The sequence below is a fragment of the Rhincodon typus genome, chromosome 7 (genome assembly GCF_021869965.1).
Source record: "Rhincodon typus isolate 14 chromosome 7, sRhiTyp1.1, whole genome shotgun sequence".
NCBI lineage: Eukaryota > Metazoa > Chordata > Chondrichthyes > Orectolobiformes > Rhincodontidae > Rhincodon > Rhincodon typus.
The window spans coordinates 37,050,501-37,076,806 of record NC_063338.1 but is presented as its reverse complement, the minus strand read 5'-3'; the positions used below and the strand labels follow the sequence as shown (position 1 = coordinate 37,076,806).

Here is a 26,306-nt window from a genome sequence, read left to right as displayed (position 1 = left end):
TAAAGAACTAACGAGTTAGTATGTCTTTCCTTGCACAAAACCAACTTGATTACCATGACCTTCTCTAAGTGCCTACTATAACTTCTTTAATAACAACTGGTAACAGTTTCCCATTACAGATGTTAAGCTGGTGGGCCTGTAGTCTCCTGTATCCCTCCTTTTTTGAATCAAGGAGTTACATTTCCTGTCTTCCAATCTAATGGGACCATTCATAAAGCCACAGAGCTTTAGAAAATGAAAATCAACACATGAAATCTCTCACTAGTGGCTTTTTTTTTTTAAAAAAAATTGTAGGAGCTAGGCACTTGTCAGCTTGCAATTCCAATAATTTGCTCATGAGTATCTCCCTGCATGGTGACTGTAATCTTCTTGAGCTCCTCCCAACCTTCCATTTGCTGACTTACAACTGGTTCTGAAATATTATTTGTACCCTCCATAAGGATGATCAACGCAAAATACCTGATCAATTCTTCTGCCGTCTTATTTTCCTATCATTCGTTTTTCCATACAGTTTTTAATCAGATCAGTTGTCTCCTCTTCTTGAAGTATTGTTGAAAGTTTTACCTTCTGTTGTTTGAGCTTCTAGATACTTTCCTCTCGTACTCTAATTTTCCCTCTTTATTAACCTTTTAGTCATTCCTTGCTGTTTCTTTATATTTGGTCCAATCTTCTAGTCACCCAGCTTTGCGTAATTTGGTGATTTTTCTCTCAGTAAGATACTATCTTTTGGTTTTTTAAGTTAACCACAAATGGGGTCCTCCCTGTGGAATTTTTCTTTTTCCATTACAGTATATCTATTCTGTGCACTCTGAAATATCCCCTTAAATGTCTGCCGCAGTATCTCTTTTGACCTATCCCTTAACCTAATCGACCAGTTAATTTTAGCTTGCTCTTCTATCATACCTTCATTATTGTCCTAATTTAAATTTAAAATAGGAGTATTAGACCCTGACTTCTTTGCCGCAAACTAAATATTAAAAAAAATTATTATTATTGCAGTTACCCAGATACATGTTCACGGAGAAGTCATTAATTAATCCCACCTTGTCGTAGAATATCAGGTCATGTAATAGCCTGCTTTTTGGTTGGCTCCAGTCGTGCTGTTCTGAGAAACTATCCCAAAAACATTCCATTAATTCATCTGGGCTACCTTTGCCCAACTCCTTTTTCCAGTTGATTAACATCCCCCATGATTATGGTCATATCTTTCTACAAGTTCCCATTATTTCTTCCTTTAAATTCCATCCCACAGTGTGGTTCATGTTAGGGATACGTAGACTACTTCCACAGTGAATTCTTGCCTTTACCCCTTCTCTTCCTGTAAAACCACTTCAACATCCTGGTTTCCTTAAACTTGTCACTCTTATCTATTATGATAATATCATCATTACCTAACAAAGATATACCTTCCCTTTTCCTAGCTTCCTGTCCTGGTCTGCTTATTATTTCCCACATTGATACTTTGCTTTCTTGCCTTACCTCTACTCTTTCATTTATGAGATCTTACCAAATTTGATAATAAAACAAAATATGATGCCAAGCTACATAAAGAGTCGTTAAGTCAGACCTCTAAAAGCTTGGTCAAATGGCAGGTTTTAAGGTGTATCTTGAAGAGTGGGATTGAGGTCAAGAGAGGGAATTCGAGAGTTTAGGACTTAGGCAGCAACAGGCATAGCCACCAATGGTACAGCAATTAAAACTGGGTATGTTCAAGAACTCAGAAGTGGACGAGCATAGATATCTCGCATACCTGTAGAGTTAGAAATTGTTTAGGTAGGGGAGGGACAAAACCCTGCAAGGAAAATGAAAACCAAAACAAGAATTTTTAAATAAAGATGCTGTTGACTGGGAACACTTGAATCAGTAAGCACAAGAATGATAGTTGAACAGGCCTTGGTGTTAAGATAGCAGAGTTCTTTGGTAGCAGAGTTTTGAATGACCTGAAAGTGGACAGAATGTGGAAAAAGAACAGGAATCCTTTGGAATAGTCAAATCCAGAGATTAAAAAAATATATCAGTATGGATTTCAACCGACAAGGTGGGAAGGGGTGAGGTCGGCAATGTCATGGAGGAATAAACAGGCAGTCTCAGTGATGATACAAATGCATAATTAGAAGCTCACCTCAGGTTCAAATATGGAACCAGGACTGTTAACAGATTGGTTTAGTCTCTGGTTATGCCAGGGAGAATGATGGAGTCTGTGACTAGAGAACAGAGTTGGGAACAGGAACCAAAAACAATGGCTTCCATTTTCCCAGTTTGTTTATAGTTATTTACTTATCCAGAACCGGATAAAAAATAAGCAATCTGATAAATTTAGTAACATTGGAGAAGTTAAGAGTGTGGGCATGAGATAGAGCTGGGTGCCATCATCATGCATGTGAAAACTAAGTATTTTGAAATGGTGTCATTGATGGCCCACACAAAGGAGGGGCAAAAGATAGATCCTTGGAAGACACTAGAGGTAATCGCCTGAGAGCAGAAAGAGATATGCTGGTTATGATTATGTAGATAAAAATATAACCAGGTGAGGACAGTCCAAGCCAACTGTATGACCATGTCAAAGGTGGTAAATAGATTGAGAAGAATGAGGAATAAAACTTTCCACACTGTCATGGTCACAAAGCATTTTATTTGTGCCTTTAAAGAGTAAGCTTTCCATACTCCAGGAGGGCAGAAACTTGCTAAGTCGGATTCAAGCATTGAGTTCTGGGATGAATGGACACTAACTTGGAAGTTGGCAACGTGCTCAATGACTTAGGTAAAGAAAGCGTTAGCCAGAGGCTGCAGAGAGATAGAGAGAGGGAAAGGTACAAACTGCTGATATTGTTGTCTGAGGAGATGTTAGCCAATGGCTGCAGAAAGATAGAGTGTGAGAGCGCGAGAGAAAACCAGGTGCTGACTTCGCTAACAGGGAATGCAAAGGTGCTGAAGAAAGAAGCAGCTTGTGAACTAAGAATGATCTGCACCCAGGTGCTAGTTTGGGCCGATTTAAACTGGTTTGAATTAACTAAGTTCTGCAAAAGCAAAGAAAGATGAGGTAATGCAAAAGGCTTATTTGGATGAGAAATAATGAGGCAATGCTACCTAAGTCTCTGGGCCAGGGCCAATAAGGTAAAGGCATGGGATGAGTGAATTAGCCTGAGCCAACAGGAAGACAGCATGACTTGTGAGAGACAAGAGAAAAAATAATAAGACCACCCTTGGGGCATGCAGCCAGCAAAAACTCCAGAGACCAACCTTCACAGAAGCAGATCCTACGTCAGGGACGTGAAACATTGAGCACAGTGCCCAGCCAGCGTCAACTCTCATCAGCAGCAGCAGCTATCCTGATCAGGTATTAGCTTTTATATTCTGTGACTACTTGGGGAGTGTCAGAGGATTCTAGTGGGTGTATAAGTAGGTCCTAGTTCAGCTTATGGTAAAGTATATAAGGTTTAGTTTTGTGATAAAAACATTTAAGCAACACATGTCTTGTTTAATACACTACTAAAATAATTTGAGGGGTTACAAGATTTGACTCTTCCCCTCTCTGTATAAGCCAATAACCGGAGCCGGTGCTCTCCAGCCTCCCAACAACAAAAGGTTGAAGACGTATCAGCAGTTTAGAAAGGTCAAAAACGTTGATTGCTTTGATTTTGGGAGATTTCAAAGAAAATGCTCATAACATAGGTTAATATGGAGAGCTGGGTAACCAGTAACTTAATAGCAAAATGGTCAGGTGACAAAGGGATGGGTCATATAATCAAGGTGAACCTGAAAAGGACGCGCAGAAGAGCAAGGACAGAAAGTAGGAAAAAAAATAGCTTTCTGGCAAAGGAGGATAGGAATTAAGAGGAATGATGGGTGGGCTAGTGAAAGGAGGAATCCAATAAAGGCAACAAATCAGGTTGTCCCAACTGTAGTGATAAGTAAATCCATGAAATGCAAGCATTTTTCTGAGATTAGGATCGAGAAGGCAAGGCAAAGAGATTTAAGATGACAGATGGCACAAAAGAGGAGTGATTCCAAAGTGTAACAGTTCAAAACAACTCAAAACAAAAAGTTCCCTCTTATCTTACCTTACTATGTGGTACAAATTCTTCCATCATTTTCTTCAGTGGGTTCTCATAATCTACAATCATCTGGCCAAGTCTTGGATATTCACGATCACTGTCAGAAACATTACATATGCCGTTTTCAATCACAACTTAAATAGTTTTTATATAAAAATATCTAAACCACAAGATAATTATTTTTCACTTTCTAAAAAAAAGATGCTGTGTTTTACAAATAGCATGCAAGAAAAATTCTAAGTAGCTAAATAAACATACACTGACAATTTCTCTCTCATTTGAGGAAGTTCAGGAGACAGCAAATGCTGGGAGTTCTGAATCATGTCATATTGCATTTAGGGACGATAGCTAAGTATGAGGATTAAACGAAAAGGTGAATATGCTGACAGGGTTAGAAGGAGGGTTCATAATCACAGGCAAAGTCTAGGAGTACTGGATTGTCTATTTCTGTGCTGTATCTTTTATAGTATAGAGTCCAAACAGTAAAAAGAACCGACTTAAACCAAGGAAGTCTGAGGAACAACTCTGCTACAACTAGAATCACTGTTCAGTTCCCAACAAAGTGACAGCCTACTCTGTTCATCTGACAATTCTTTGATGGATCTGTGCTTCTAAATTATGGTTTGGATCACACTTAGTAGTCATCAATGCGTTTATAACAGCATTGATTCAACTGGTACTGACCCAATTTGTGGATCAACTCATGCTGTTAATGTTCAGGAATGTTCTTCATGAAAGGCAATGTCAAAAATACCGCCCCATCCGTGCAGCTGTCTAGTTTTTAAATGTTGACAGTCTACTTCATGAATCAGCATTCTCAAATGGTGAGGAGTATTCTTGGTACCAAGTGTCATAATACCACTGCTTATTTCAACTACTCGACGTAACATTCTTAAAACAAAATGACAGCAATGTTTAGTGAATTATTGCTATGCTACCTTGGTAAAGCACTATTTAAATTGGATGAATACAGTGATTTAATTTTATACTTACTTTTGTTTAAATCCTGTGTGTCCAAATAGGAACAATACTGTTTTTTGTGCTAGAGGTTTACTGAATACTGCTGGTCCCTAATGAAGAGAGGGGCATTAAGGAGAAACAACTGTGCAGTTTGGGAGTTTTGCAAACAAGTGAGTTGCAACAAGCGTCATGCAGTGAAAAAGGACTATAACTTGAGTACCTTAAAGATGCTTTTCAGACTCATTCTGGACTTTTTAAACTCTGTATTCCTATGCTAGTCTTTTTTAAAAACTATTTCAATTCTGTAGTAACACTTAAAGTAACTGTACCTGGGTACCTTGTACCCAAGATGGTGCCGAGAGGCAACACTGCAAAACTTTTCACTGCACTCATTTGAGCGCACATGACAATTAAGGTTGTTCTATCCTATGGATGTTTTTTTTTAAAATGAAACAAACTTTAAGTGCCACCCATACAAAGGCATAAAAGAATAAATACCAATATATAGGTTACAATTTATTGCATTTTCAGCATTAACTGAACAAGCCACACATTTGGAATTGTTACAAGTCAGCTATCAAGATAGCACACTTGCAAATTACAGGACTCCAAACCAAAACACACTTGCTCTGTCCGATTTTTAGCAAATCCATCTTCCTGCATTAATTTCAGATTCTAACATTATCACTTCAAACCATATCACATCAAACACGTATCTTACTAGTGCGATATTTCAAAGGCTTCAAATTAAGAATTTTCAATTCACTTATTGTTACCTATGCTTACAAAAAATATTTGCAGAAAAAAAACAAATCAGCATAAATAAGCCACATAACTTAGTTCTGTAAACCAACATTTGGTGCAAGGAAAAGAATGTGACATGTAGTGTGCAGTCCATGAGATTTGTTGTGGACTGAATACTGGGACAACAAACTCAATATTCAAACATGCTGCAGTGACTATCTACGATTAAAATTTATTTTCTGCTTGAAAGGGAGAAGAGTGGGTCTAAGACTAGTTTTTTAAACTTAAATAAGGACAATTATGTGAGGAAGAAACCTGGGTAGCTGAAGTGACCTGGCATATGAGGCTTAGGGATAGATCAACAGAGAAGCAGTGGCAGATGACAAATTTGACTTGCATCCTCTGGAATTTAGAAGAGTGAGGAGTGGCTTGATTGTAGTGTATAAGGGTCTGAATGGTCTTGACAAGGTGCATGTGGAAAAGACAGTCCCTCTTGTAGCTGATGCCAGAGCTAGGGGACATCATTTAAAAATAAAGGATTGCCTTTTTAGGTCAGCAATGAAGACTATTTTTTTCCACTCAGAGGGTCAGATTCTTTGGACCCTTTGCCTCAGAACATTATGGGGACCAGGTCATGAAATATTTTCCAAACAGAGGTAGATAGATTCTTGTTAAGCAAGGGAATCAAAGGTTATCAGGGGTGGATGGGAATGTGAAATTCAAAATACAAATGAATCAGCCATGACCCTTCTGAATAGTGGTTCAGACTTGCAGGAATGAAGAGCCTAGTTCTGCTAACTTATGTTCATAAAACACGCAACAGATAAGCTACACTTAAATAAAACTACAGATACTGAATGAAGACTTAACCCTCACCTAGCTCCATGCAACATTTCATGTGCATAATTGTAGAGGCCCACAATTGCCTTTCGTTCTTCAATCCGAGACACCATTATCATTAGTGTTGTGTAGGTTACAACCAAATCCAAGTAGTTTTTGGTTAAATCAAAGTTGACAGTCTGAGTGCAGTGGAAAACAAAAAAAAACAAGACAAAAATTTAAAAATTGCAAATTTGGGAAGTTTTTTTTCCCCCAAAATGAATATGAACATTTGAAGATACTTACAATATCAAAAAAAACTTGATTAGCATCAATAGTGTTTAGTAGTTCGCTCACATGATCCTATAAGGGGAAACAATTTATACAATCATGTTACACTATTACTGATAGCATTATTTAAAACAAAAAGGAGGAACAGAGTTCCAGGAGATAAGGCCTGGGGAGCAAAAAAGATAATGAAGTTGGTCATTAAACACAACCTGCAATGTGCAAAATACAAATGATCCTAACTGAACAAGACTGCAAGGGCATAAAGGGACAGAAAATTGCTCAACAGACACTCCAAACCAAGACTGTTGTAATGTACTCATGAAGCCAGAACTAGTGGAACATATCCAGGGAGACAGAAAATGAGGAATGGGAAATTCAGCTCACGAAGCAGTGCAATGCAGAGGGAGAGAACAAAAACTACAAGAAAGAAAGGAAATATCAGAGCATAGATGCAGGAAAGGTTAGCAACAGAACTTTACACCAAAGCAATTATATTAACTCAACTGGCTAATATCAGATTTACAGTCAAATATTTGAGGTTTCATTTAGCAAATCAACAGTAAGATTGATAAGCATAAACATTTTCATTGCTTACATTAATATGTTCACACAATAATGACTGCATCCTTATCCAAACAGGTTCTTTAAATATTAAGTGGGTGATTTGGAATAGCCACACCCCTCAACAGTATGCTGCAATTTTCTTATGTGGAAACAGAAGGAGTCAGAGTCTTATGGATGTAACACACGTCTTGGTGAGCCGAGCTAGACGTTGGGCAGGAATTAGTGGATAAAAGGTCACAGCAGTGAACTGGTAAACGGAAGGAACAGAAGCAAAATTAACCAAACTGCAGAGGTAATTTGCATGATTAAGGCAGAACCAGTTGAGAATTTAACAGTAGGGAGAAAATATTAGTGAGCAATATGCAAATTTCTTCTTTATATGAGTGTACCTGACTTAGAAATGTACCTGAGCCACAGGCCGTGGTGCCGTTAAATAAAACACAAGCCTAATCCATGTGACAGTAGAGTTCTGATTTTTTTTCTGTTATTATTCATCCATTATATGTGGGTGTCACTGAATAGACAAACATTTATTGAGCATCCAAACTGCCCAAGTGAAAGTGCTGAGCTACCTTCTTGAACCACTGCAGTGGCTGGGGTGTTGGGACATCCACAGGGATGTCAGGAAGAATGTTCCATGATTTTGATTCAGCAACTATGAAGGAATGGTGATAAAGTTCCAAGAAAGGATGGTGTGAGTTTGAACTTGAAGGTGGCAATGCTCCCATGCAACTTCTGAACTCTTCTTTCCAGCTGATAGAGGTCATGGGTTTGGATTATGCTATCAGAGGAACCTCAGAGTTACTACAGTGCATCTTGTAAATGGTATACACTGCTGCCACTGTTTATGTTCATTGAGTGTTGTTGAGGTGACACTCCTCCAAGCAATGAGTATTCCACCACACTCCTGACTTGTGCTTTGCAGATGATGGACAGGAATTGGGAGACAGGATGAGGTGTATTCCTCACCAGAGAATTCCTATTCTTTGGCCAGCTCTTCAGCAACAGTATTTATACAGCAGGACCAGTTCGGTTCTGGTAACTCCCAGAATACGGATTGGGCGGGAGAGACGAGGATGGTGGGTGGGATTCAGCATTGGTAATACAATTGAAAGTCATGGGGTAATGGTTACACTCCATAGGGGCGGCAGTCTAAGGTATTCATTGGAATGTGTTGCGAAGTTGGGTAGAGTACTTGTGGTTTGGGAGGCAGGACATTAGAATTTGGTGTTTGTAAAATGCTAGGAGGGAAAAGGGTGCATGGTCCCTTTAAAAGATGATGTGCTTTTTTCTATCGCATGTTTGGTAGACTAGCAAACAAAGACCAGAATACAGAGCCGCAAATCACTTAAGACAACAAGGTGATCTCTACACATTAACGAGAATACATGGAAATCATTCCACAAATACAATGGAACTCAGCTTTCCAATCAACAAATAGGAAAAGGTTATACACCATGTTACTGAGCCCAAACTATTAAGACTTCATAGTTAATCCTTATATTAGCTATCAGTTTAAGAATTGTTTTGACATCAAGTTGTTTGTAATGAGTAAAGTAACAGTGGTCAAAGTATAAGTTGCTCTTCAAAGCCTAAAAACAAACCTTAAATATTGAGCATAAAAGAGAATGTGTGACTGGATGTGGGTGATTGCTATTTTGAAACATCACTGGCATTAGATACCAAAAGTGGCGTGACTTAAATTCCCATCCATCTTTGCATCACAGCACATATCCCCTGCTTGGTGCCTTGTGCCCAGTTTAAGGTGCCACTGAGTGAAGTACAGATTTGTAGGGAGAAGAAAAATTAGCTCATGCATGAATGTATGACATGTCATGATTTGCATAACTTCCAAGCTGGCATGGTTGTTAAGTATATGCAAAAACATGATTCCTGGAGTATGAAAAATTGAATCATCTTGTATGCCAGGGCAACTTAACCACCACAATTTGCTGTAATTTGCTGTAAAAATGCAAGATTCAAAACACATTTGCATACTACTTAAATTAATCTCCACATTGAATAGACAAGCATTTCTACCTTAAATTCCATGACATCCACAAATGTGAAGTAATAAAGTGCCAGGTTCTTCAGAATTTCCTGTTTCTCCTTATGTAGTTGTGACAGCTGTTGCTAAAGGGACAAGAAAAAGCCATTTTTATTAGACAATTTACACTGACTGAGTTATAATACATAATCCTAAATTTGATGTAATCTAACATGAATGACACTGTTAAAGCAGTAGAATTAGTAAAGCCAGCAACTACTGATGCAGTTCAGTTCTACAACCAGCACCACTTGCCAGCATCCAAAAGCCAACTTTGTAGTTTATTATTGGACTGTTAAACCGTCTGCTTGTTAACCTTAAAAATTTTAAAATAAACATAATAAAACTCTAAAGACCACTCAGAATTTTCATAAAAGTTTCCGCACATAGGTTGTGGAGTTCCATAATCACTGAAATAACTGAGCAGCTTTTCCAGGTGGTTTCAAACTACCTATTCAAACAATAAAACAATTGTTTATACGAGTATTGCAAAGCTAAAACCATATCACAGAAGTAAAACTAGCAACAGAACAAATAAAATAATGCAACCTTTCTTTCGCTTAAATGGATGCTGAGAAAGTGTGTGTCTTTGTGTATCTTTCACTACTTTATGCAATAGCATTACATTGTTGCCAGGGGAACAAAGTCTGGAACTGGAATAACATTTCCATGGACTTTTCTGCATTACTTTTTCATTAGTGAATTTACATTTTTATAGATAAATGTACAGATAAATAGCCAAGCTTAACAGACCAGCTTTTAAATACATATCTTGTTTCCACTCAATACCTTTAAAATTCTACGAAGAAATTTAGCCAAAATGTGCTTCGACCAAATATCTACCTCCGTACTCCAATCACACAAAGTACCCATTGTAGGAAAAGCAATAACAGACACTCACCAGAACACTAAATGGATAAATGCTTCCATATTAATTGCAGGGTTTTTTTTAAAACCAAGTTTATTTTGGAAGACAAGGAATATGACTATTCAGCTCCAGCCTTACAGTTTATACAGGACTTTACACATTTTTGAAAATCAAAACAGAGTTTAATATCAGTAAATTAAACCAATTTGGGAATCATCCCAAACTTCAGTTAAAATAAAATTGCTATTCCTCCTTGCCTGATCTGCATATACCTACATTTTAAACCAACAAAAAGAAACTCAACAGCCAACATTCTGGTTTTCTCAGTGGATATCTGTTTCATCCCTTCAATACAGTATTCTTTGGTCAAGTGCTCCCCTCATTTACAATGCTGCACCACTACAATAAAACATGTACAAAACAATATTACAAAGGTTAATCATTAGGTAGCACATTACACCACTTGAAGTATTAACATACTGTATTTGTCGAGATTGCTACTCCAACTTTTTCTTTACAAGAAATGTGGAATTTGCACTAAAGAAAGCGAGCTATACAAATTAAGACACTGTAGGCAGAAAGTCTGCTATTGCTCTCTCCAGAACATTACAAATTCTCAAAAAACTAACCAACAACTGGACAGGTCTAGGTTTTCATAACCTACGGGTAATATTTTTTTGTTGTGTTTGCTGCCACTGCAACTCCAAGGAGGGCACAAACCACACCTGCAGTTGCAGTGTATCTAGTGTCATTGCAATTGCTGAAGAGGTAGCTAGACTGTCTCAAAGAATAAGATTACCCATGAAACTTATCAAACCATAGATACTTTAACAAGTGCACTGTCAATCAAACATGAAGTTTTTCAAATGATTCTATGATGTTCAGATTAAACTGCTCATGACCTTACTCCTTAATAGACTGGTAGAATAAAGTTTTCAGAGAGTATAGAACCCAAAGTACTAATTAAAAATCCTGGGATCACAATCTGCTTCCTAGCACCACTGCTAACAATCGGCCATCCCTCTTGCTAGGCCCCACTGGTGTCCACTCCAGACTCTTCACTGCCTTGCCACATTGCTGATTACTGCTCCAAAAACAGGGCAGCCAGAGAGGCAGCAAATGAAGTGGACAACCAGGTGAGCGTCCACTGAGGGCACAACAATGTCAGCAGCACTGCACACGCTGCTATGTGCAGCATGTGTGCCAACTTCCTTCTTGGTGCACAATGACAACGCCAGTGGCTCCAAATTACTGTTCCAATACGTTAGCAGAAGATAGTAATATTTAAAATATTTTCAAGAGAACTTCTCAATGTCAGCTCAAGTGGATACTACAAATTTCAAAACATGAAGTAATTTGTGACAGTTAGAATTAAGAGGTTAAACTAGAAGTATTAACTATCACAAATACAAAATAGTTGGCTGGTCGTATAGAACTTGAGAATTCCTGAAAAAAAATCACAGACATTTTTTTTGTACTCATCTGGTAATTTGTAAGAATACCAAGTTATGGAAAAACATTTGTACTAAAGGAGAGCGCTGCGATAGAGGCATTGCCATGAAGAATGCAAGAATTAATGATGATTGACAGTTAGCTGCAAGGCTAACTTAAACAAAGCCTAGCAGTTAACTGTCAATAATCACTAATTGCTGCATTCCCAATTGCAGCATGTCCACCAGAAACTGTTAGCTAACCAATTAGCACTCTCCTGTCATGTAGTCTAAGTGGTGTTTTCTCTTTGAATTAGCATTCATGTGAATTGTCCTGATGGGTACAGGATAAATGCTTCAAAGTGTGATTTTTATCAGCAAAACAAAATCAAAATACTGCAGATATTAGCCATCTAAACTAAAAAAAAGAAACGCTAGAAAAATTCAGGTCAGACGGCATCTGTGGAAGAAGAGAGTTAACATTTCCATTTGACGAACCTTCAGAATGTGTCAATATTCTACTTGCCAACATGAGCTTATAATACTATGATCAGCTACAGTTTCCAAACTACCAACAGTGCAAACACTACATTAATGCAAGTGCTGCATTTTGAGTTAGGCTAAGAATAATTTGAATTACTTCATCTAAAATGGCAAAAGCACATCAAGGGTTACACAGCTATGGTAATGCTGTTCAACTAGTGGAGACTTTACGCAGCAAGAGAATCCACACTTACCAAATTATCCAGGTAAAGTCAAGTTAAGCATGCAAAAAAATTGAAAGACATGATGTAAAATGATAATTTTAAAGTTTAGTGTCACTAAACTGTAGCAGAACTCAGTAAATTACATGCTAGTGGCTCAGACTTGAACTTGCTTTTTACAAGAAGGGCCATTCATTGGGAGTAGGGAACATTCTTGACATAGTCATAGTGAAATCAGAGCATTATCCTCCTTTACTGTCTCATCTTTATTTATTCATGACCATCAGAAAATGAAACCGACTGAAGAAATTCATGCAATAAGAAACTGTTACAAAACTGTGGAAGGAATAAGCTCACTGTGCCAGAGATTTCCAATATTATTCGAATGGAATGGAAGACAGATTAAACAGAAACAAATGTTATACGCTTCAAAATAATTTAACACAAAGATTTCAGAAGTACTAAGTCTCAATAACATGCAAACGCAACAGCTTTCCAACTTTTCAACACTGTCGTCTGACTTCTATGCGTTTGAGTTGCGGTAACATCAAAATGAGTGTGTAGAGGTAGGGAGAGAGTTAATAGAGTGTGGAATGGAGGGGGGAGAAAGAAAATGTCAGATCAAGGGGAAATGGGAGTTGAAAAAGGTTGAGGGCTCAGGAGACAGTGATAAGTGGTGGAAAGAGTTCTGCTCTTTCTCCTTGAAAAACGAGAGTTATGCCAACTCCAGGCAACAAGGTGCAGGGCTGGATGAACACAGCAGGCCAAGCAGCATCATAGGAGCAGAGAGGCTGACGTTTCGGGCCTCGACTCCAGGCGACATGTTCACTGACACCCAGCTTCAGTGGACTCTGCACAGATTGCTTGCCAGCAATAGAAAGTTCCTTCAATGTTTGAAACTCCTTATTTATTCAGTAACCTAAAGCTGATAATGTAATGTTGTAAATCTCCACCAATCCACTCCTCCTCCTTTGAAATACATAAACAATAGCACAATCCTTCAGACTGATTAAACCTTGATATCAGCTGGAGTCTCAATACAAAGCGTACCGCACATTATGGCTCGATCAAACTGGCCCATTACAAGAGTTCCATTGAGCCCGAGTTTTGTCTCTACAGTGGCCATTGCTGCCTTGAAGGAGAGGAAATATGACCCCAAATGCATATCCCATGACCCAGCAGGGGTCACAAGCCACAGTTCTGGAACCCTTTGCTAATGGATTGCAAACACATGCGTCACGGTCTGGATACTTGTGCTAGGAACCATTTTTGAAAGCACAGGACCCTTGGTGCATAGCATTAAAGCAGGAAAAGTCAGAGCAAGACAAAGGTGGCAAGAAGAGTTGGGGTAAAGGAAGGGTAGGGACGACAGTAAGGGTGTGAACAGAAGGACAGAGGCAGCATGAAAGAAAAAAAAGAAACAATTCAAAGGTTTAAAGTAATTCCAAAAACTTACATTGCTTGCAACTTAAATATCTTGAATATATTTATATTTTTCGTAACACTTAAAGCCCGACAGGCCTAATACCATATTTTAAATTTGGCTCTAATCTTACTAATGACACACTTCTCACCCTATAAATAATCATGCATCATGAAGACACCTTAATGTTTTCCTTTGGTGCTAACATAATCTATTTTCAGCAAAACTAGTATAATTGAAAAATTTCAAGCTCATATAGTCATTTGCTATTTTCTATTCTGCATCTGCTGCTTTTTTGGATAGTTTCAGAAACACTTCTCTGAAAAATAACACCTTACAGAAACACGGCTTTTGTGTCAAGTGATGTACGCGGATGAATACACAGTCAAAATAGCTAGAGATTTTTAAGATTACTTTTCCAGCTCTGGGCGAGTCCACACGAACATATGCATCACCCAGATACACTACATAATACATACTAGCCTCACTTCTGTTTTATAACTTCCAACTGGATCTACCTTTTCAGTGTAAAGCCACCTACTTAGTTATGAGAATACATTGGAGAGACTGAGATTACTTTCTTTGGAGGCAAGGCAGTTAAGAGTACATCTAATAGAATTTTCCAAAATTATGGGGGGGTCTGATTTAAGAAACTGTTCTCATTTGTAAAAGGACTGAGAATGCGACAGGCACAGAGTTAAATGATTTGCAAATGTGACTTGAAAATATTTTCATGCAATGAATGGTTCAGGTCTGGAATGTACTGTCTGGAAGTGTGGTGGAAACTGATTCAATTGAGGAATTCAAGAGGGCGTCTAATCACTTTTTTATATAGAAATAATTTGCAAGTGTACAGGGAAAGGCAGGAGAATATCACTAAGTCATAGATCCCATCGGAGAGCTGGGCCAGACGGCTTTCTTCTGAATTAAGATACTTGCGTAATTCTGTAGTTATCCCCTATTAGATACTTTAAAAACTGTCTCCAACCATCCCATTTTGTTTCTTTTGCCGGTCATTTATCCTCCAGTTTATTGGCAGCCACTATAGCTTCATAATCAAAGACATTTTCATATTTACGCTTGTGTCTTTCTGGACTTCAGCGTTGGTTAAAACCCTGTTCATGTGTGTAAAATATTCAAACAAGCAGTTAAAATAAAAACACCAAACCAATTGCAGCATCTTCCAGATCAGAAGGTCCATCACACAGCACAGAAAACAATTTGGATTTCATCCAGCGACTGACATACAAAGGACTATATCCTGCAATCAACTAAAGCATGAAAATGCCGACGCCACTGTCAGTTTGCAGGCTGATTATCAACTAGAATTTTATGCAGTACTTCATTGATCACTACATGACCCCTTTCACAATGCTCATCGTGGTCATATTTTCACATGCCTTTAAACCAAGCATGGACAAACACTCCTCTAACATCAGTCATTATTGTTCCAAGTCCATTTCTCAGGACCTTTCTCCACGATTTATCTTTAACCCTTTTTCTCCTTACTAAGTATTATTGTAGAAAGGCTAAATCTAGTTGCCATGTCCACAAAATGCAGATTTAAAACACTTGTGAATTGTTACAATTAAAAGGACAAGACAAGTTAATGGAAGGTTAACAACAGGGCCTGGCATTCAAAACAGACTTCAAACTTGTCACTCAACAGCATAACAAGTATCACATTACAGACTACTTGATTGTACTTAGGAAAAAGGATTATTCCAGATATTTAACAGAGAATTCTCTCTTTTCTGACCTTGAGTATTTTCAGCAAAGCTCAAGCAAACAGTAATTTTGTAGTTCTTAATCCTGCATGGCTCCTCACTAATTAGTAAATGTAACATTTTAACCAACATGGTTCACATACTTTTAAGGAGAAATATCACCTAGCATTGCTCACTTAAATAAGCCCACTATATTCTCAGTCATCATAGGACTAAAACTCACACTGTGACCAGTATAACTTGTCAAATTCATCATTACCTTCAAACCTCATTTTCTTCAGCATATATCATTTCAAGACCTGCTCTTTACTTTCAATCGTGATATATCAAGTCATAACCTAAGGTCTCAGCCATTGCTGAGATTCATTTACCTGTTATTGCTGTTCCAATTTTTGCCTTTTGCTGCAATTGTCAGATCTCCAATAAGTGCTTTCATCTTCATTCTGCATGTCTTTGATCACTGCACCCCCACGAGCCCACCCCTTCCCCCGTACTGATGGCTGGATTTAATTTTGGGACTAAACCGAAATCTGGCATTATTGGGTCTTTCATCAGTTGTGTCACCATGGAATTTTCTATGAATATTTCTTAGCAATCTTTTTAATGCAGTAGACATGATCAATCAAGTTCTCCTTCTCCGAGAAGAAACACCAATTGGAGAAGCAGCTGGATCACAAGACATCTTGAGGTTGTAGACATGCTCGCTGAGCCGGTGGGTTTGGATGCAAACGTTTCATCACCCTGCTAGGTAACATCGTCAGTGTGTCTCTGGTGAAGCGTCGTTGTTCTGTCCTACTTGTTATTTATATGCCTTTATATTTTGGTGCATATAAATGACAAGTAGGACAGAACAATGACGCTTCACCGAAGGTGCACTGACGATATTACCTAGCAGGGTGATGAAACGTTTGCATCCAAACCCACCGGCTCGGCGAGCATGTCTACAACCTCATCCATAACCCGAGCTACAAATCTTCTCAAACTTTAAACAAGACATCTTAGCACAACACAGCAAAAGTTCAAACACAGGTATTGATAAAGGGATCCTCAAATTGGTTTAATAATGTTTTGATCCATTCCTCCATGAAACAGGCACCTGTTTGCTGAAAACTAAAAAAAAATGTAAGACCTGCCTCACAGGCATATAATGGGTCATTGTTTAGTTGATAAATTTCAGCCAAATTTCAGTCTATTAGGAGGTCAAATGCTTCATCACTATCCAATGATAGGCAAACAGCTCACAGAAGGTCTTTACTTCCTATTTTAATTCTAGAAGGAAGTGGCAACAGCAAAGTGAAGTGAAGGTAATTAGGTTCTGTTGGTGCCACACAGTCTTGGGTAGAGAATGAAAAGTCTAGCTTGAAAGCCTGATAGGATCAGAGGTATTAGCCCTGGCTCCCGATTATAATCTTAATTATCAAGATGGGAGGAGTGCATCATCTTCCTCTATTTCCACTCCTCTGTGAGGTAACAACTTAAATTTAATTGTTTACCTGGTTTCTGATATGGCGATTTGTGTGTTTCTCTCTACTAAACTTAAAATTTATTTTGTCAACTGCTTCAATGTGTCACACAGTTCAATGGCCTTCTTAGTGGTGTGCCTCACCCATAAGTAACACAACCCAGTAAGCAGCAATGAGCCACCAAATCTCAAACCAGCAATTGTTTCTTTTTAATAAATGCATGACTATTGCTTTGTTTGAAGAACAAACAGATTCAATGAACACGCAAAACTGGGTAATCCATTTAATTCTTGATATGCAAAGACAAAGGTGTACCCCAAAACACATAATCAAACGTACAACAGGTGAAGGCAAATAAGGTATCTTCTGAAGAGATTCACCTTGGGGAGGGTAGCGGGGAAGAGGTGGAGATTCTCTTGACCAATAAGACTTTTTTTGTTATTCGTTCACGTGATGTGGGCATTTCTGGTTTGACCAACATTTATAGAGGCTTCCAAACACAAGCTTTTATCTCTGGGGCTTTGGCAGATGCAACTTGCTCAGGAGACCAAATATAAAGACGTCCTACAGTCAAACTTCCAAGGAGACAATTACGTTTCAGACTGGATTCATAACAAAGGTGCTTTAGAAACGGGAAAGACAAACCAAACAGCCTGCTCTTTAACACATTTCCCCCAACTGAAAAATCCAAAAATACTTTCCTAGCATGCAAAACACTGTTCAAACAAAATAGCCATAAAAGCCACTTAGAACGCAGTCAGATATATCCCCTTAAGCGAGATTAAGCAACCAAGACTAGCGCTTATCTGGACCCATGTGGTTTCTAAGAAAGGGCCTGCTTTTCTAAGTTCCAATTGTCCTTGCATTGATTTTTTTTTGAAAATATAATCCAGGTATTTCCACAATCTCTCAAACTCAAGTCCACAAAAATTATTAAATATGAAGCCATCATAACACTAGCCAGCCAATATAATATGTAGGTATTGCTATCATGCAATGAGCTAATTCTCGTTTTAACAATAAGTGCTGCTTCATGGTCAGATTCATTATCGTTCATCCTCGACCACTCAAATTGAGCTCTTAGGCTGAGTACAAAATCGAAAATTGGTCTCGTGGCGCAGTGTATTGTCCCTATTTGTAGACCCAGAATCACGCCCCACTTGCTCCAGAGGAATGTTACAAAATGTCCAGAACAGGTTAATTAAAAGAAAGAATGAGAATGAGGATTGTCGTGTGCACTCTACGCGGCCATTTGCTAGTAATGGTTGGTTCCGCAAATATTTAAATAATGATCACAAGTTAGCAACAATGACAAAAAAATCCATTTAACCCAGGAGAATGAATTTTCAGAAGACAAGTTAACTTATAATTTTAAAGAAATTATTGCTTTAAAAATACTTTGTCAACAGCTAGAAGCACTTTGATGAGCAAATCAGCAGAACTCACAGGAAGAATTGCAGGGCAAATGCAGAGTTCCAGGTTTTACCCTGGAGTACAGAAAAGGTGTAGGAAAAAGTGTGGGCTAGTAAAAGAGTAACAATAAACTCGTCACATTTGGCAGTTAAAGAGCCCTTCAAGAAGAAGGAACTGAACAGGCGGAACACCTACGCAAGGGTTCACGACAAATGACTGCACCTCCCAGTTGCGAACCATTTCAACTCCCCCTCCCATTCCTCAGATGACATGTCCATCCTGGGCCTCCTGCAGTGCCAAAACGATGCCACCCGAAGATTGCAGGAACAGCACCCCATATTTAGCTTGGGAACCCTGCAGCCCAATGGTATCAATACGGACTTCACAAGCTTCAAAATCTCCCCTCCCGCAACCGCATCCCAAAACCAGCCCAGCTCGTCCCCACCTCCCCAGCCTGTCCTTCCTCCCACCTATTGCCTCCTCCCACCTCAAGCCCCACCCCCATCTCCTACCTACTAACCTCATCCCGCCCCCTTGACCTGTCCGTCCTCCCTGGACTGACCTATCCCCTCCCTAACTCCCCACCTACACTCACCTTTACTGGCTCCAACCCTGCCTCTTTGACCTGTCTGTCGCCTCTCCACCTACCTTCTCCTTTATCCATCTTCTATCCGCCTCCCCCTTTCTCCCTATTTATTTCAGAATCCCCTTCCCCTCCCCCATTTCTGAAGAAGGGTCTAGACCTGAAACGTCAGCTTTCCTGTTCCTCTGATGCTGCTTGGCCTGCTGTGTTCATACAGCTCTACACCTGGTTATCCCTGAACAGGCAGTTTGGATTTGAGGTTCATCAGGGAAGCAACTGTTTTGGAGCTCTGTGACTGAAGTTAAAAATCCCTGTAGGCAAGGGGGAAAAACTTAAAATTGTCAGTACTTAGGATCAGGGCCAGATGGCTACATGTAGATAAAACACTTCTTGAGTTCACAGTGGCCAATGCTGCCAAAGTGCAAAAGGTACACCTACAGCAGTGAAGTCGAGAGCCATTAAATTAACAAATTGCAAGGCTGTAGCATCGAGACAGAGAATGACAGAAGAGGAAAGCAAGAAGAATTTTAATACTGGGTTAAGATCAGGAGAGGCAATTTAAACTACAGATTTAATGGGAAGATTTATAAAGGCCAGAACCAAAGGAGTTTGAAAAATCAGGACGTGGGAGATGCACGGGATATTAGGCCAGGAAAGGCAGGAAACCATCCTTTGTGCCATGAAGAATCAAGAAGCCATCATCTTCACACCAGAAGTTGGGAAAATCTCCACCTTACCATTAGATTTTAGGAAATCACCATTTAAAATCACAAAAAAAAAGACCCTCAACCCAAAGCTATCACTTGTGTTTATAAGAGTGTTTATACCTTTTAAAATGGATTGGTCCTGTTAGTCTCCTGGGGTTGGGTTGTTCTTCTCATCTCTGGATTTCTGGTTCTTACAACAGTACAATTTTGATAGTTTTCTCCAAAGTTCAAAAAACTGTAAGAAATCCGAGAAAGACCGATCTGTAATTCCAACAACTACACCGTCTCTTATGAATTCTGATTTCAAACCTCCATAGTCACAGTTTTCTATTAATCTGTCATTGATGAGATTATCCAAGGATCTTTCTTGATGCTGACCTCGTGAAAAATCTTGCTCTTTCATGGATTTTGTTTGCTCCCAGATGAGAGTAATTATCGGAAGCTTGAAGAGTTACTTGTAAAGAATCTGTACCTTTAATGCTATGCCGATTTATAACATCAGCTGTCAGTTCTTTTGAACACGACAGTGTATTTACTTGCTTAGCCTGAGATAATACAACATTATTACGATACATTCTTGGAGCTTATTAAAACAAATAATTGAGCTAAAATGGAATTTAAAGCTTGTAAACAAGGACAAAAAAGACAGCATTGCTGTAGTGCAGAATTATCAAATCTTGTAGACAAATATTTAATTTTGATGGTTATTAATGTCAGGCTTAAAAACAGCAGATTAGCAATAGCATCGAGATGCTGCTGATTTAAAACATCTTTAAAGAAAGAAAAAACACATTAAGAAGAAAATGGCAGGAAAAAACATTATACTACCACAGATTTAAAAGCAGAGATGAACCAAACAGAACATAGGATTGGACAGCAAGTTGGACAGTGCTTCAACAAGATGCAGATTTGCTTCAGAATTTAAATTCTAAATCTTACACTAAACGAGTAAATACATTGTTGTATTCAATAGAAGCTACAGCTGATGTTATAAACCAGCAAAGCATAAAAGGTACAAATTCTTTTCAAACAACTCTTCAAGCTTCTGATAATTACACTCATCTGAGAGCAAACAAAATCCATCAAAGAGCAAGACTTTTCACAAGAGGTCAGCATCAACAAAGACTCTCAGATAATCGTAATAACAGATTAATAGAAAACTATGACTATGGAGATTTGAAATCAGAATTCATAAGAGACAGTATAGTTGTTGGAATTACAATGGGCTTTTCTCACATTTCTTACGGTTTTTTTGAACTTTGGCGAAAGCTATCAAAGTTGTGCTGGCACAGAAAACAGAAATCCTGAGGTGAGAACACTCCTACCAAGGACACCAACAGGACCAATCAATTTTAAGGTATAAACACACGTGATAAGCCAACATAATTAGTAGGCCAAACAACATATACTAACAGTCAGCCTCAGCATTGTGGAGCAAGCAGCCTCACAGACAAAAAGCAGTGTCCGATTATGAAAGAAAAAAGAATGCTCAAGTGTAATACAAGAGAGGTCACTTCTAGGACATGTGCAGAAGTAGGATGGTTTCAGAGCAGCAAAAATGGTGAAGATTACACAGGCAAAGAGGTTAATACAGCAGTAAAATCATCTCTAGAAAAGACAACAAAGGCAGTCCTGCAAGACATCCAAGTTTGGAGATCTTATTAACGTTAAGCACTGTACACAGTTCAGAGTCACTGTCTTATCAGATCTAACAGCGATTGAAAAAAACATGCTGCAGCCTGTAAAAATGAAACTATGCAGTGTCCACATGGAATAATTCTCAAGGCAACAGTGTACACCAAGTAACTTTGCAACACAAAGTGCTTGAAAGAGTTGAAAATGCGTACATAATTCACAATCAAGACTTCTCATTTTTGAGTCTACATGCATGCTTTGACCTCAACATCCCTGAGGTTGCAGAAGGAGAACAACTAGTTTTAAGGAGAACAATTGGTCCAGGAACAAGTATCATAATCGACCAATTTGTTAAGGGGCAACCACTGGAAACTTTCAGCATGTATCCTGGAATCACAGCAGAATCCAAAAAAGACAGAATCCACCGTTACCGATGCTGGCAAAAGAGAATTGTTTCATCCTGTCAACAAGGATGACTTTAATAGAATGGCACAAAGGCACCAAAAAACCTTTACTTGAATAGAAAAATCAGTAAAATTTGCCTGAAAGACCAGTAATAAAAACAAGAAAGAGCATTATGATCCACTGAGCTCAGAAATCTTGAATTGAAATTGTTTACAGAATCATTGAATCCTTACAGTACGAAAACAGGCCATTCAACCTATCAAGCCCACACCAACCCTCCAAAGAGCATCCCACCCAGACCCACACCCCTACCCTATCCCTGTAACCCTGCATTTCCAGTAGCCTGCACATCTTTGGACTTGTTCACATGGTTCAAATGAGGTGTCAATCCCAGAGTTTCAACTAACCTAAAAGGTGGACACAAGTGATCCCGTGGGAGACTAGGGAATCTTCTCCAAAGTCCCAGCCAATATTTATCTTTCAATAAACAGCACTTTGAAAAATACACAGTATTTCTGATCAACTTGTTGATATGGTACGCAGAAAAAAAAAGTTGTGATCAAGTTGATACAGCAGACTTTACTTTGATGCACTGCTCAAGTTCAAGACAAAAGATTAAAATGTTATTCTTTCAGAGTTACTAGTATCAATGACAAAGTTAATGCTAAGTAAGTAACAATTCTCCAACAACAGAATTGAGGGTGTGAAAAACATTTAGTTTATCAGGAAGTCATCCACAAAGGGTGAATATACACATCCAACCGACTCAACAATTTGAAGTTATGAGCTTAAATACTTCACAGATATGTCAGCAGATTGAGGGTAAGTGTTTCTTGAACAAAATGGAGGGGAGCGACATTCAACTCCATGAAAGCCAACCAACAACCACAGATACAAAACACGGCAAACAAAAGAGAATTGCCTGGCCTATAAAATCCTGGATACGATGAGTAACAAAGCATTTGTCTCAATTGAACAACTGTCTTCCATGATAAACATTCAGGAGTTCAAGGCCTCCAGACATTGTTTTGGGATAACTACCTTGGCAGCACAGTGGCTAGCACTGCTGCCTCACAGTGCCAGGGACCCAGGTTTGAGTCCAGCTTTGGATGACTGTGGGGAGTTTGCACGTTGTGTCTGCATTGGTCTCTGCCAGATGCTCATTTTCTCCCACAGTCCAAAGACGTGCAGGTTAGGTAGACTGGCCATGCTAACTTGTCCTGTGTCCAGGAATGAGCAGGTAAAATGCGAGGTTACTGGACAGGGTAGGGGCTGGATTTGGGCAGGATGCTTTCTGGAGGGTTGCTGTAGACTCGATGGGCTGAACAGCCTCTTTCTGCACTGTAGGGATCTTATTTCTACCCGAGTTAGCAGGGATCGATCCCCTGCAAAGGGAATTTGGGAAAGTATGTGGCCTCCAGCTAAGGTAATGGACCAACTGCGTTTAGCAGGATCAACATTATCTGCAAAGGACTCAAGAGATAAAAAAATCATCCAGAGAAATCGCTTACAGATGATCAGAATCAAGGTCAAGAATCAAGCTACAAATCTTCCAAAGTGTAAGAAAAAGCATTCTGGGAGAATTGTAAAGCTTCCAAACCACCCGAGTTTAAGTCATCAGAAACTTGGAGGGAATTCCAGCAGATAAAAATGGAGAAGTTGTTACATATGTGTATGTTCAAATGCCATGAGGGAAATATTGTACAAGATTATGCTTCTGAAAGGGTTAATATGCTGGACACCGCACTAGAAAATCATCAAATATTGATAATGTCATACAGCCTCAGGTACAGAATGAAGACCAAGATATGGGTCATTCCTGGATCAGTGCTGGGGCTGTTGCTGTTTGTGGTACATATAAACAATTTAGACTTGAATATAGGAAGGTTGATCAGTAAGTTGGCAGATGATACAAAAATTGGTAAATAGTTAGCTGATTTGCCTTTAATTATAGGAGAATACAGACAGGCTGATCAGTGTCAAATGGAATTCAATCTGGATAAACGTGAGATGGCGCACTTGAGCAGGACAGCCAAGGCAAAGGCAAACATGATGAACAGTAAGACCCTGGGAAGCACCGAATATCAGTGGAACCTTTGGTATGCATGCTCGGCGGTCCCTAAAGGTAGCAGGACAGGTAGATAAAATGGTTAAAGGCGGCACAGGGGATACTTGCCTTTATTAGCTGAGGTTCTGAGTTTATGAGCAGGGAGGTTATGCTGGAACTGTATTAAAAAATTATTAGGCCACAATTGGAGTACTTGGAAGCCAAATTATACGAAGAATGTACTCTTCCACCCTTTCCTGTCAGGTAGAAGACACAAAAGTTTGAAAAAAAGTATCAACAGATTGAAGAATAGCTTCTTCCCCACTGTTATCAGACTTTTGAACAAACCTCTCATATTAAAGTTGATCTTTCTCGGCACCTTCAATGTAACTGTAACGCTATATTCTGCATTCTGTTCTATTACCCTGATTCACTTACGTAAGCTATTATTTTCCTGGATAGTAAAACAATACTTTTCAATGTATCTCAGTATATGTGACAATAATAATAAATCAAATCAAATGCGACTGCATGGGAGAGGAGATTTACCAGGATGTTGCCTGGGCTGGTGACTTTTAGTTATGAAGAGAAATTGGACAGACTGGGACGGTTTTCTTCAAAGCAAAGGAGACTGAGTGGAGACATCATTAAGATGTCTAAAATTACAAGGGGTAGAGATAGGAAGGAATACTTCCCCTTGGTGGAGGGATCAATGACCAGGAGGCCTAGATTTAAGGTAAGGTGCAGCAAGCTTAGTTGAGATATGAAGAATTTCTTTTTGCACTCAGAGGGTAGTGGGAATCTAGAACTCACTGCCTCGAAGAGATGGTAGAGAAACCTTCTGAAAATTTTAGTAGTACTTAGATGTACGCTTGCAATGCCAAGGCATACAATGAGATTGGCTAAGTGCTAGAAAGTGGTATTATTTTAGTTTGGTGGTTCTTTTTGACTGGCACAGGCTTGATGGGCTGAAGGCCTTTTTCTATGCTACAGACCTTCATGATTCAATGCTTTCTGACATGTCCAGCATGACTAAGATGTTAGCTTTCTATCTAATTTTAGTTTTCTTAGCTTCCAACCTTAATCTTTATTCTCTGCTACCATAGTCCATTCCAGAAACCCAATTCATGAAGGCTAGAAGTAGAAACAATCTTAACACATATTTACAGAGTTACAGATTACAAGCAGAAACCTCCTCACTAAAACACTGGAGCCTCAATCACAAATTAATTCCTAGCTTTTACTCACTGTCTGCATTCAACTGTACACAATTAAAAACTAAGTAACTGACAGAAAGCAAAGTGGGCAAAAGTGGTGAGGGGTCAAAGGTCTCCAGTTTGTCCTTATCATATCCATCAGCCACTGCACAGTACACAAGTGTTACTGTACTGAGCATGTCAAGGTCAGGACTCTGCTTTCCTGATCACCATCAAGATCCTGGAGCAGGCCAGAAACTTGGCATGGAACAAAGTGACAACCCACATCATCTGTGCCACCTCCAGCTCCCCATGTTTCTGGAAGGAGTCATGATGGGTTAGGTAGGGGTCCCGCTCAACATTCAGTCTGTGCAGCTAACCAAGTGAAAATCCAGCAGAACAAAGTCAGAAAAAAAATAGAAGGGAGGTGTGATTTGAAGAACAAGTTGCCACGTAGCAGACGGAACTTGAGAGTTTATTATTTAACATAATATTTGGTGTACAAAGCACAGTTTATGCAGTTTTACACCGCAAAAAGCATGGAAGTATGACACCATCTCAGATGAAAAATGACTGCACAGCATAGCAGCTCTTGAATCAAAGTGCAAGCCACTCTGAAGCGCAGCCACTTGACTGGAAGGTAGAACGAAAGCAGCACGGAAGAAGTAAGCCAACTCAAGGTTGCAAATTTCGTTTCCCAAGCAATAGCATACCTGTACTGCAGAAAAGTTTGAGAATTCAAAATTGAGCTTATCAGTCATCTGAAGACTTGCTTAGCTTGACAGATAACATCTTCAACTCTGAGGGGCACTGCCAATGTCTGAAAATTCAATCCCACATTCAAATATAAAAGGGAGGAACCACCATTTTAAATACACTGGGAGTTAACCATTCAAATAAAAATGCTATTGTGACACCTGAAATACTTAATGTTGAATAGTGAAAACATTGCTGTTTTCAGTATAACGCATTCCAGAAATATGGATTTGCATTATAGTATGTTATGTGAATGCTGTTACTTCTAACATACAGTCATAGAATCACAGAACCACTGAAGTCTCCAACACTCAAGCCTCAAAATGCAGCTGTATTATTTTTGTGAAGAGAGAGAGAAAATGCCATCGTTTTGGGGATTTCTCATCATTGCTTCTGATTACACTAGATGCTTGCTCTCTTGGCCCTGTACTTCAGGCAATTAAAAACAAGCATTTGAAGGCTGGAGAAG

At 39.0% G+C, this 26,306-nt stretch overlaps 1 protein-coding gene across 2 annotated transcripts in view; it reads right to left on the bottom strand.

Moving 5' to 3' along the window:
* nckap1 (NCK-associated protein 1) overlaps nucleotides 1–26,306 on the bottom strand; it is a 185,594-nt gene that overhangs the window by 109,245 nt on the left and 50,043 nt on the right. For both annotated transcript variants that reach the window (XM_048599365.1, XM_020528083.2), the window contains exons 3-6: nucleotides 9,474–9,566; nucleotides 6,885–6,941; nucleotides 6,636–6,778; nucleotides 4,062–4,152 (exon numbers count right to left, since the gene is read on the bottom strand). In XM_048599365.1, the coding sequence (XP_048455322.1) occupies nucleotides 4,062–4,152; nucleotides 6,636–6,778; nucleotides 6,885–6,941; nucleotides 9,474–9,566 (384 nt within the window). The remainder of the gene's footprint in view (nucleotides 1–4,061; nucleotides 4,153–6,635; nucleotides 6,779–6,884; nucleotides 6,942–9,473; nucleotides 9,567–26,306) is intronic.